Below are 12,212 nucleotides of genomic sequence, written 5' to 3' on the forward strand. Positions count from 1 at the left end.
GCCACAAGAAAATATGTCATTCCCTCAACATAGGATCTTAAAGCCACGACTTCACATCACGTGGCCACAACATAAAAATTTTGTTGTTACCTCGACAAAATGATATTTTGGCCACAACGTATTATCTCGTTCCCACAAATTAATATGTCGTGAACACGACAAAACTATGCAAACCAAACATGTCCCCTCTCGGTCAGTGTAAAAAAAAAAAAAACTTTTATAAGTACTGAGTAATATTGTAAAATAAAAACAGTTTGCACAATTCTGACACTTGCATGGTATTTATTAGCATTAGATTGCATTACATTACATATATCACAAGAGTGGCAATGTATTCAATTAAACTGAATGTGAAACTGTAAAATGTAATTCATTCCTTATTCTTCCTTGAAATGTTTCTGGATCCAGGAGAGAATGTCCTCATCGATATGAATGGAAAGAGTTCCGTCTGGATTGATGGGAACAGCGACAGGGAGACGAATATCCATCCTTGACAGTGTCATCTAGAGCAGCAGGAACAAAAATAATTTGTTGAATTTTCTTATTATATCTCTGCGAGAGTCATCATTTAACTAAAAAAAATTTCACCTCTGGAATCCTAGCAATGACATTCAGGGATCTCTGAGTTGGCAAGGCTGCAGTCAGTTCAATCTCTTTCTCACTGTTCGTTGCACTTTCAAGTCTAAAGCCCGTCTGGAAAGCCGCCATACGGATGTGCTTAGACAGCCTAATTGGGACATGATACACAGATAATAACCATTAAATCTTCGACATTTTTTTTTTATATTACTCCATATATTTGTCATTCAGTGTTGCTGAACATTACTTTTTGGCGTATGTGGTGACAATTATTGGCAGCCTCTCCCATTCCAGCTCTAGACGTGCAGCAGGGAATTCGCCCAGGACACCGGCTTCAGCTTTAGCAGTGACTGCATACTCTTGGCATTCTTGACCCCAAGCAACCTTGGCCTGAAGGACATTTGTGTTCAAAGGATGGTATTGATGTAAATGATTTCACTTGAGGAATTAATTTCGATAATAGTTCCAGTCTTACAGTGACTTTGTGCTTGCTCAGCAGGGCACCATCAGCACAGATCTTCAGGTTGTCATTTTCAGCGATGGATGTAACAACGAGCTGCACTCTTGCTGTTGGCTTGTCAAAGTAAGCAGCAAGTTGGTAGCCCAGCAGCTTATGGTCAACTCTCACAGCACGGGCAATGACAGCAAAAACAGGTGGAAGAGCATTTCCGAGGAAATTAGCCTGAAAGCATAAACCATAATCAATTTAAGTGGATTTTAGTACAAAATATCACCTTTATGTTGTTAATGACACTAATTGTTTCACCTGTTTCTGGAGAGCCTCAAAGCTAGATGCAGTGCTTCCACTGCTTACTGCCTTTGAAGCACCATGGAGTGCCAAGAACTGCAAGCAAAAAATAAGTTTTGTAATTAGTAATCGATATAATCTAAAGTAATAATATTAAAAATAGTATTTTTAGTAGTTACCCGATCTTTGTGGAATTTCTTGAAGGGCTCCATGACGGTGACAGTCTAAAAATCCATATAAAATGATTCAGTGAAAAAAATGTATGTATGACACAAATATTGGTTACCTAACCAACACGCTACATTCCACGTCCTCACCTTACTCATACGAGAGCTGGACATGGAGGAGCTTGAACTGCTGCTGCTGCTGCTGCTGCTGCTGCGGCTGCTGCGGCTCCTGCGGCTGCTACTGCTGCTTTCAGAAGAGACGCGGACATTTTTGTCTTCAGTCTCCAAGATTTCCCTCAGTCTCAACAAGAAGGCCTTTCCTTCGGGAGTCTCCTCATCAATGAGGCTGATTTGCTTAAGGAGCCTCTCAGCAGCTCTGGGACCAACTTGGACTTCAAGCTCCAGTCTTTCAACTGCAGGACCTTCAGCTAAAGCCAGAATGACAATTATTATTTTGTCTGCAAATTTTTGAATTTAATCAATGCAATCGTCTCTGAATGAATACCTCTTGTCAGAGCAGCACGGGCTGAGTGCTGTCCAATTATGTAGAAGAGAGGAGAATTTCTGATAAAAGCAGCATTGTGAGAGTGCACCTCAACACACCCCTTGACTTCAATGTATGGGACAGCAAGACAGATAGTCTTGTGAAATGGAGCAGCAGCTCTCACAGGAGTCTCATCTGGCAATTCAGAGGACTGAAAAGAATAATTAAAATATTATAACAAGCCTTGCAATTTTAAAACTTGAAGCAAATTAATGCTCTGCATACTAACACATATCCATCATATGTTTGTTCAAAATTTACCAAATACTCAGCATGAGTCTGGGCATTTTGCATGGCTACCTCTGGTACTAAGGGAACAATCCTCTCAGCGTTGGGCTCTTCAGTGTTTCTGACCACAGCAAGAGTCTCAAAGCTGTTGGAGTAAGAAAAAAAAATGGGTCACGTTTCACTTTCAGAAACCTTTTAAATTGTTTATGAATTGATTCAGAATGTTTGCAACAGTGGCCTGGCTAAGATTTCATTACCTCACATCAGCAATGTGTTCAGGAAGCTCAACAGGCAGAGCCTCCACCTTGTAGTTGCCCTTGAGAATGTCTGCTCTTCCCACCACTTTTCCAGGGAAAATTGTACGGACCTTTCCTCGTGCCATAACAGCAGCTTGGATCAAGGCAGTGTTCACTCCCATCACAGCAAAGGTCTGGAGAGCAATACTGAAATAAGAATAAGGGAGATTGTTTGTAAAACTGTTGTCATGTACATTGTATCTCATCTTCATGAATGTAGCTGCAAAAGTCTACCTTGGTCTAGCTTCACCCTGGAGTTGAACATCAGTCTTCTTGAGCTGCTCAAAGGTCATATTCTCAATCTCCTCAGGGAGAGGAGGTGTAATGGTGGCCTTAACTAAAAGGATGAACAGAACAACATAAAACTTCAAAGTGACACCCACATATCCAAGAAAAGATCAATAATTCTAAGAAAAAATCGTACCATTGAGACTTGCAGCAGCGACAGCAGAAGTGTACAAACTGAGCTCCATGGGCAAACCAACTGCTGTTGGCAAGATACGACGCACTTCAGATGCAAGCAGGGGTTTGGCATACTGGAAGGCAACTCCTTCCTGCAAAGCTTTAAGGGCACGCTTCAACTGTTCACGTGGTTTGGGTCCAGTGACCATCTGGGGATGGTGTTTATTAGAAACATTATTCTAATTGTGAGAATTTTTTTTGAGACCGATTACAAAAAATATGGTAATGAGAGGGAAGACAAAGTAGAACACACTACCGGTATTGCTTCTTCAATGATGGTCTTGTCAATGTTGAAATAAGCCACTTCTTGTCCAAGTAATTTGATATAGGCGGAAGCCAATGGCTGATTGGTTGGCAAGGTCTTCCAGTTTGCGAGCTTGAGGAGTTAAAACAGAAAAGTCATATACATATGCCTATGTCATGCTTATAATATTAATTTTTAAAAAATTATAATACGTTGGACAAGAAAACTTACAGCACTCAGGGTGCGCTTGATCTTTGTGATACGGTCAACACTTTCATCTGCAGCAGGAGATTTCAGAAGAGCCTCCTGGATTCCTTCAGTTCTCACTCCGATCTGTTTGAAAGGAGCAATTGAGTGAAAGTTGAAAATATTTTAAAACCATGAATCAGTTTATTTTTTTTAAACACCTTGGTTGTCCCACCTCAAGAACATCTGCAGCAGCTCCAGCCAGGTAAGCACGTGCTTTAGCTACAACAGCTCTTGGCAGGATGGTGGCAGCATCATTGATCATGTAGGCACTACCAGCAGCTCCAATCATTAGAGGAGCTGCACCGGGACAGAAGTAAGAATCAATTTAATGTGTCAGAAGAATGTTTGACACATTTTAAGAAACACCCAAGACACCGTTCATTTTTTTGCTCTCTTATAAAAATGGCTAGACTCACTATGATAGAAGTCCCGCTGAATGGCTCTGCTGAAACGGAAGCTAAGCCTGTCCAGTTTGCGACTCATGAGCTTGATGGCAACATTAGCTGGACCCGCACTGAAATGGACAACCATGATTACCTCTGGCTTGTGCTCATTTTAGTAAGATATGTGAGAAATGATTTGTTCTTACACAGATGCCATATCCGGAGCAGTGATTCTGGTCAAGGACTTGATGTGGGAATAGGCAAAGCTTGCAACATGCATGTTAGTCTCAGTCTTCAAGGCACCAGCAAGATTGGAGACGAGAGCCACAGAGGGCTTGGACTCAAACAACACAATACAAGCAACCATACGCACTTCAGGGTGGAGAGCCCTGTCCAAAACAAGCTGCAGGGCCACTGGCTGAACCTGAGGTGGTAAAAAAAGGTTAGTATATTATTGGAAGAAAATGTGTGAGTAAACTTTACAGAAATTGATTCCTACAGTGTCTGACACTTACCAGTTTGTGCTCTTTCTTGGCAATGTTCCTCAGGGCCAAGATGGCATCAACCTGGACTCTAAGAGGGAGAGAAGTAGCTGCAGATTTCAGTCCAGGCAGGAGCTTCATGATGGGTTTGAGACTAGCAGGGTGACCAGCATTGCCCAGAACTTTCAGAGCCAAAGTGATTTCAGGAATGTCATTTTTAGAAATGGCCTCTGCAACAATATCATGGATGGGCTGAGGATTTTGAAGCACATACAGTTAGACAAATAATATAAATATTATTAGTAAGATAATATTTACTATAATAGAAAAATATTATAGTAAGTCCATGGCAGAAATGTATGGAGGTCTTGAGGTGTTTACCCTGAGGAGCTCGGCAGGGCAAGTGGGAACTGCAACACAGTGTTTGGCAATCATGGAACCATATCCAAGCATGACGACTTCACGCAGAGCTGGGATTGTGGCGATTTTCTCATGCATAGCCAAACTCTGTTCAGTAACATTCAGAAATGATTAATTTGATTTTGGTAAGATTTGAAGAACAGCAATTTGAGTATAGTAAGATATACCCACAGCTGTCAACTGGATGGTGTCCAAATCAGCAGTGACCATTTGCAGAGCAACCAAAAGAGCCTGAATGAACTCAGGAATGTTAAGTTCACCAGCCAGAAACTTCTCCTTGATGAATTTTACAATAACTGGTGTGCCAACAGCAGGAAGAGCATCCAGAAGCCAGCGCCTAACAGAATCATTGTTTTCAAAATATATTCATAATGAAAAATTTCCCTTGAACTATATTGCTATGAACATATTGCTCAAACATTGTACCTGTAAACTGGTTTGTCTTTGAACTGAGCCCAGATGGCCTCAATATTCTCCAAGGTGGCAGCACGCAGGAGCTGAATGAGCTCAAGAAACTTAAGCGGAGCATCATCATGGACCATGGCCACATTGTTTTCAACAAGGTGCTTTAAGACCTCGATAATCTAGAGAGAGTAAGGGCAACACTCAGTTGATCATGGATCAAAGACTTGGAGACTGTTAAAGATTTTAAGTATTGAATTATACCTGGGCTGGCGCATCACTGATCTTCATGAGTTGCATGGGGGTCTGAAGAATTTCAGTTGAAAACTCATACTGGAGGGATCCACGAGCCAAGTAATCATCTTTGATTGGAGCAACAGGCGTCTTCTCAAGTTCAACAAAAGTCAAGTTTTGTCTGAAAAAATTATGAAATTTATTTAGTAATATTGTTACTTCATTTTTTAAGAGAAATCTCACAGAGGATCAATCTTACTTTGCTTCCATCTGGGCAGCACCATGGATCTCATTGAAGGGTGAAAACTGATGCACTTCCTCAACTGTTGCTTCAGCGATCAGTAAACCGGCGGCAGATGGTTTCATGATGTAGTTGTAAGATGCTGTTTCAATCAGACTCTTGACTCTCTGTTGGGAGAACGGTATGTGACCACTTGACTCTTGGCATTTTCATTATATTGAGTAAATATTTCAAGTCTTTCTCGTCTTTTTCATTACCTTTGTGCATTCAGCACACCTCTCAGTGTACGCCAAACCGACGTCCTTCATGATTCTCTCATGACAGTGGCTCAGATCCTTAGACTTGGCGACAATAATGTGGTTGGCCTTTGTATCCTCATTGATGACATAGTGGGTCCTGCACACTCCCTGAACTCCATCCTTGAAGGAAAAGTCAAAAAATTTGATTGCAGAACTCAAAAAAGATCAAAAACATACTGGGATCACTTTCTTACCTCTTGCAGCTCATATATGTTCTGGGTCTTCTTGAGGTTGAGCTGAAGGATGTTGAGGATTCCTCTGTGCAGGTTCAGTATTGTAGGGGAGACTCCTGCAGGGGCAAATACCTTTCCAACCACACCATTAGCATACTCAAACTTGATGGGAATCTGAAGCTGAGCAGCCAGAGCTGAGGTGAGCTTAGTGGCAGGAACAAATGGATCCTTGGGCCAAATGCCAGCATACTCGTGGAGCAGAGGATCCATGAGCTGAAAAGGAATATTTTCACTTTAAACAAGGGAATTGTTGATTTTAACAGTCAATGACTGCTAACGCAGTTTTAGTTTTTCCTTAGTGTTGAACATAATGGTCATTACCTTCATCATGAAGGTGTTCTCTGTCACGGCACTGAGATGAACCTTGCTGCTGACTTTTATTCCTGCTCTGGCCAGACCTTCTTGAGGAAGACCACCCAAGAGAAGAGCCTCATACTTGTACACATAGGTCTTATCAGGGGCAAACTCGGGAACTGAAAATGGTAGAGTATTACTTTGGTTGAGTTTAGGCAATAGGCAAGTATGCAATTTACAAATTACCAAATTACAATTTTGTTACTTACCAAGGTTGATCTGTTGACATGCTAAAAGAAACAAATGATAAAATATGTTTTGAAAATTACTTAATTTAACTAATTTATTTTTTACGAGGTTCTAATTGACTTTCTTAAAGATAAATATTTTAAGAAAAGTGATGCAGGAACTTCTTAAGTTTAAAACATAAAACTTACCCACAAGGGCTACAGTCAGGGCAAGCACAACAGCTCTCATTGCTGATGGTTTGTGAAGAGCTTCTCAGAGAATCAGATCTTTTATATTAGTTTATTGCTGACCAAGTATTAATTTTTTAATTAATTATTAACAGATGTCTTTAAACATAAAAAGACTGTTGGGTCAACCTATCTGAACATCAACATCAATTAGAGGTTATGTTACCCTGTCCTGTCATGTCACCCTCAAGAGCAATGACCAATGTCAATTTTGTATTTGTCTTCATTTACCAGAACGTTGATCTGGAAAATGTTTCTTTGCCTAACTCTTAAGTGTGTATATATATATATATATATATATATATATATAGCTCCGGAAAAAAATCATGAGTTATTATTTATATTTATCTGTTTGAGTAAAATTTATATTTTTGATTTATTTGAAGAAAATGATAACTGGTCAAAATAACGAAAAAAGATGTTCTGTTTCCAGACCTCAAAGAAAACAAGTTTATATTCACTTTTAAACAACACAATTTAAAAATTTAAAGCAGCTTGGCTTTATTTGATTGCTGGTGACCCTCTTGCTTAAATTAAATAGATTATTAGTGGTTTTCAAGTCTGGAGAATGTGATGGCAATGCCAGGGTCTTGATCTGGTGGTCCTCCATCCACATCTTGATTGGCCTAGCTGTGTGGATTGGAGCATTGTCCTGCACAAAAAAAAAAAAAGTATATATAAGGGCCATTCTAAAAAATTTGTTTAAAGATCACACAGAAACTAAATTATATGGAATAACACCCAAAAAAGTGTTTGGTAGTTATGATCCTTAAACGGCCTTAATATCAGACCTTAATATCAATCCGCACGAGCGATTGATGCGACTTAAGCCGGGTTCAGTTGTCTGAGGAGATTGTTTTGTGTCATCGCCAAACATTTAAGATCAGCTTATTTGTTTTGTAGCTCAGTATTCTGCCAATAATATTAATCTTATTTTAAGGACATTTTAGGCCTGCTAAGTGTTAATAATATAGGCTAATTCGTTTGCTGGATGGTAATTTACTGCGTTGTTCTGACATCTGACATGGCAGCACTGAGAGCAGGAACGTAAAACAGGTCATTGCTAACAGCTTTTTAGATATTAATCTCGGTGAAATTGCCCCAAATTATGATTTAACCGGTTTTATAGCGGATTATTTTCTAGAGGATGATGGTGATGATGAACAGGACACATTCTTTGACGAAACTGGTGAGGAATTTAATGGTAAGTTGTTGTCACTATTTTTTTTTTAATGCTGAATATGTAACATACTGCCAGTGTTCAGCCAATGTAATGCTAACACAGAATTCATCCTGTGATGCAAAAATAGTGGATTTAAATGTTTATTACATTTGTTGATTGGGATTGAGTCAGTTTAAATTAATTACGTTTATGACATGATGTTTATTTGTCTGATTACACTCTGAATTGAAGCCATGGCCATATCCCTACCTGTTTCTTGTCCCTCAATTAATCAGATCCAGTCTGATATTTTGATATAAAATGCTTCATTATCCATTTTAAATGTGGTTTTAAAATCGGTAACCCCCCTCCCCCTGCATGTTTAGATCTCCATTTATGTCTCTTGCTTTGAATTGAAACAATTCTTCTTGTTTTTTCAGGCAGTGACCAACATGATGATGAAGACGAGCCAGTTTTGGTGATTGAACCCCAAGCTATTAGTCTGATATTATATTTTCACTGATGTTTCATTTTACTAATAAATACAAATCATTCAACTGAATTGACATGGTAATTATTGCTACAATCAAGCTCTTCTGGTACCCCCATTCGTTTCAATGTTTTTATGCTTTTATGAAGGAGAAGAAGCACTCTGAGGACAGTTATTTTACCTTCACAACAGAGGGTTCAACCGGGGGACCCCAGTGTACCCATGAGCAGCGGCCATGGGAAGGAAGGGCGGAGGAGATTAACGAGGGATCGATTTCGAGATCTCCTGATGCACATCCGGGAAGAAAGGTATTGGGGTCAGACGGCGACGAGAGTCAGCGGCCACCCAAAAACCAATCGTACAGCAGCGAGCGCTCAGGACAGGGTGGAGGGTTCCACCCTAGTCCGATGCTCGCAGATGCCCGGGAAAGCATGGCCGTCATCTCAGGATCTGACTCGACAAATGCCATATGCACACCCGAAAGTGGAAGTGTAACCCAGGTTACTAGAGCGCACACCAAACCTAGGAGAGAAGGAAGAAAAAAGACAGAAGTTAGATTTATATAAGTAATTTATTACTTTTATTTTAATGAAAAAGAGGTTAAATATGAATAATAAAACATGTAAATGTGACAAAATGAAAAAAGGAAATTAATTTGATTAATTCGAATTAGCCCCGCCCTCAGCTGTCGTGTCATGACTAGCGCGAGGGAGAGTGAGAAAGAAAGTTGTCGCAGAAAGCCGCGAGTGAAATGGCTGCGTGAGTGAAATGCATGTAGATTCTTGTGAAAAGACAATATTAGATAAGAAATCCTGTGGATTCAGCAGAGGATCGCGTGTGTCCTAGTTCCTAGCTTGTCTAGGATTGTTTCTGATTGATTAACACCCGTTCTTGGTGAGTGAATTATTGATCAGCCATAATATACATTGTTCTGTGTTTTATGGGTATAAAAAATACTTTGTTGTAAGTTTTTGAAAAATATGGTTAAGAAATGTGGTTTAAAGTGATTTATTGATAATTAATCTGCTGTTAAAAGTGGTTATGTATGTTTTTCATTGCATTTTCGCAATATGTGTGATGTAGCCCACGTGGAGATTTTGCTAGCCATGTGGTCTGGGCTATAAGCTAACCTAGTGCACGTCATTTTCAAATGTCGTTTCTCCACTTTATTTCACACTTGTGGGATTTATTTAAGGGTAAAGAAGCCATAAGCAGTGATATGTGTATATATATTCCTTTTAAAGGATTTGTTAATGAGAAATTAGTCAAGTTGACATGTTAATGTGTGAAAGGGAATTAACTGTGATTAATTGTATTTTTCTGCCTTGTCTTTGCAAGGTTGGGTTTTTTTTTTTTTGTTTTCTTTTCCCCTTCTCTTTATGTTGAGTTCCTGTTGTGATGACTTGTGGAATTGAACGAGAAGTTTGAGCTGAGATCTGTCTCTGCCGTCAACGAGGTCAGCTCGGTGTTGGTGGATACTGGCGAGCCAGCCCTGATTTTTCTGAACTTGGACATTTCCATACACATTCATCGAGGTGGTAGGACCCCACGTGTATATGCCTTCGTGTTTTTTTTTCTCAAGGACACCGTTGCATCAGTGAAGTGAGAAGGAGTTTCCCATCTCATTTGTTCACTTTGAATTGCCTTGCAGTTCATAAAGGACATTGAACGAGTGAACTGAACATTGAGTTGAAATTTACTCATTTGAGTCAATCCTGATATTATTCAGCGTGTCATTGAGTATTGTGCTTTGAAGTCTATTGTTTTGTTTTTTGTTATTTTCTATTTGTTTTTGAAATTTTCTTTGAAAGAGTCAAAAGAGTTAAGTTAACTATTCATTTGGTTTTGAGATTTCAAGGAATTATTTTGAAGGTTTTCCTGTGTAATTTACCTTGAAACTATTGTTTTATTTTTGTTGTTTCTTTGTTGTTTTGTCTTATTTCCCTTTATTCCGAACTAATCATTTCAAAGTAAAAAAGAAAGAAAAATACTTACCATTTTATACTACATCTGTTTCATGTGGTTCTTTCCCTCTGTCTTGCTGCAACACAGGCTTTCGAACTTAATGGTCTTCTGAATCTGGTCCGAGATATAGAAATTAATTCTGTGCTAAGACCGCTAAGCGCGCGTGTTACATAGAAGTTGGCGAGCCAGCCAGGAGTCAGTCTTGCAGCAAGGGTAACTGTTAAAGAGACAGAAAGGGGGACATTATTAGAACAAGAGAAACCACTTATCGAAACTTCGACTTTTACAATGGATATTGTGAAGTGGGAAAACGTTAACGTAGCAAACGCGCTCATAGTCGGAGGCCTTACGTTAACCGAAACAGACAATGAGTTAGAAATGTACCTAGAAAGATTTGGTTCAATTAGCCGTAACATTATCATTGATGACCCAGCTTCAGAGTTTCACCAAAATGCCATCATAGAGTATAATCATAACTCAGCAATCCAAAATTTGCTCTCCTTCCTACCCTTGACTTTGGGGAGTCTCACTGACCCAGGCGTTACTTTCCGAGTGCGTGCCTTAGCCACTGTCTACACTCAACCTTCTATCTGCACTGCCACTGAAGGATATCTTGAGGAATTGAAGGCCATTGCTAAAGAAAGTGGAATGTCCTTCCAAAGTGTGCTTCAAGAGGAATTGGAGAAACTCAGAGAGACCCACTCTGAAAATGAAGCTCCAGCAGAATCTCAGCAAGCGAGCTGTCATGGTTCTAGCAGTGACTAACAGGGTGCAGAGGCCACCGCCCCATCGTCAATAAGTAGCCCCATGACTAATTTGAAAGTGACACCAACTCAAAGCTCAGAACCTAAAAACCCAACCAAGAACAGAACAACGTTTGTTCCTCCCCCTTCTCCAGAAACTACCACTGAAGGTATTACCGTGACAACCTGCCCTGTGTTCCCCACCAGCATTGTGGACCCACCCAGTGTTTAGAGAATGGTGGCTGAACACATAGTGAAAACAAGTGAAGCTACCCTGTCACAGCAAACCTCGATCCGTCTGAGAGTCTTCTCAGGGAGGTCTCCTCGCCCTTCCAACGAACCCGATTTCGACACCTGGCGTGCGAGCGTTGACTTCTTGCTAAATGATCCTTCCATTTCTGACTTGCACAGAACAAGAAAAATCCTCGACAGTCTCTTACCTCCAGCTGCTGACATTGTAAAACATGTGCGTCCTCCAGCCTTACCTGCTGAGTATCTCAAGATCTTAGAGTCAGTTTATGGTTCTGTTGAGGATGGAGACGAGTTGTTGGCCAAACTCATGGGCACTCTGCAAAATCAGAGTGAGTAACCGTCAGACTACTTACATCGTTTGCAAGTTATTCTGAGTGCTGCAATCAGGCGGGGTGGCATAGCAGAAAGTGAACATGACCGTTACCTTCTGAAACAATTCTGCAGAGGGTGTTGGGACAATAGTCTCATTACTGACCTTCAGCTTGATAAAAGAGAAATCCAACCACCCACTTTTGCCGAATTAGCAGTGCTTATTCGAACCCAGGAAGACAAACACGCCTCTAAGGAGGAACGGATGAGGAAGCATCTAGGGATAACAAAACCCCCTAATGTCTACCTA

General features: G+C 40.2%; 1 protein-coding gene across 1 annotated transcript; it reads right to left on the bottom strand.

Annotated features, from left to right (window-relative positions):
- Positions 1-283: 283 nt before the first annotated feature.
- LOC143736115 (vitellogenin-like) lies at positions 284-7,009 on the bottom strand. Its single transcript, XM_077226713.1, has 28 exons — positions 6,943-7,009; positions 6,775-6,795; positions 6,533-6,684; positions 6,173-6,424; positions 5,937-6,098; positions 5,698-5,846; positions 5,469-5,619; positions 5,229-5,386; positions 4,974-5,139; positions 4,764-4,889; positions 4,416-4,634; positions 4,107-4,324; positions 3,934-4,031; positions 3,690-3,814; positions 3,500-3,601; positions 3,281-3,400; positions 2,987-3,173; positions 2,797-2,899; positions 2,524-2,709; positions 2,300-2,411; positions 2,000-2,189; positions 1,645-1,922; positions 1,507-1,551; positions 1,346-1,423; positions 1,055-1,261; positions 827-969; positions 589-727; positions 284-503 (listed from the first exon to the last, which is right to left on the bottom strand). The coding sequence occupies exons 1-28, from the start codon at positions 6,980-6,982 to the stop codon at positions 378-380; spliced, it is 4,053 nt and encodes a 1,350-aa protein (XP_077082828.1). The 5' UTR covers positions 6,983-7,009; the 3' UTR covers positions 284-377.
- Positions 7,010-12,212: the final 5,203 nt, after the last annotated feature.

The sequence above is a fragment of the Siphateles boraxobius genome, unplaced genomic scaffold (assembly GCF_051911475.1).
Source record: "Siphateles boraxobius isolate OS27281-9 unplaced genomic scaffold, OSU_SipBor_1 13, whole genome shotgun sequence".
Classification (NCBI taxonomy): Eukaryota; Metazoa; Chordata; class Actinopteri; order Cypriniformes; family Leuciscidae; genus Siphateles; species Siphateles boraxobius.

Bases quoted from the DNA above. Each gene is read 5' to 3' on its own strand.
- LOC143736115 (XM_077226713.1), bottom strand. From the start codon at position 6,982: ATGAGAGCTGTTGTGCTTGCCCTGACTGTAGCCCTTGTGG. The intron at 6,099-6,172 runs GTAAGAAAGTGA...TTTTCCTTCAAG, and splicing joins ACATATATGAGCTGCAAGAG to GATGGAGTTCAGGGAGTGTG. The intron at 3,602-3,689 runs GTGGGACAACCA...CCTTTCAAACAG, and splicing joins CTGCTGCAGATGTTCTTGAG to ATCGGAGTGAGAACTGAAGG.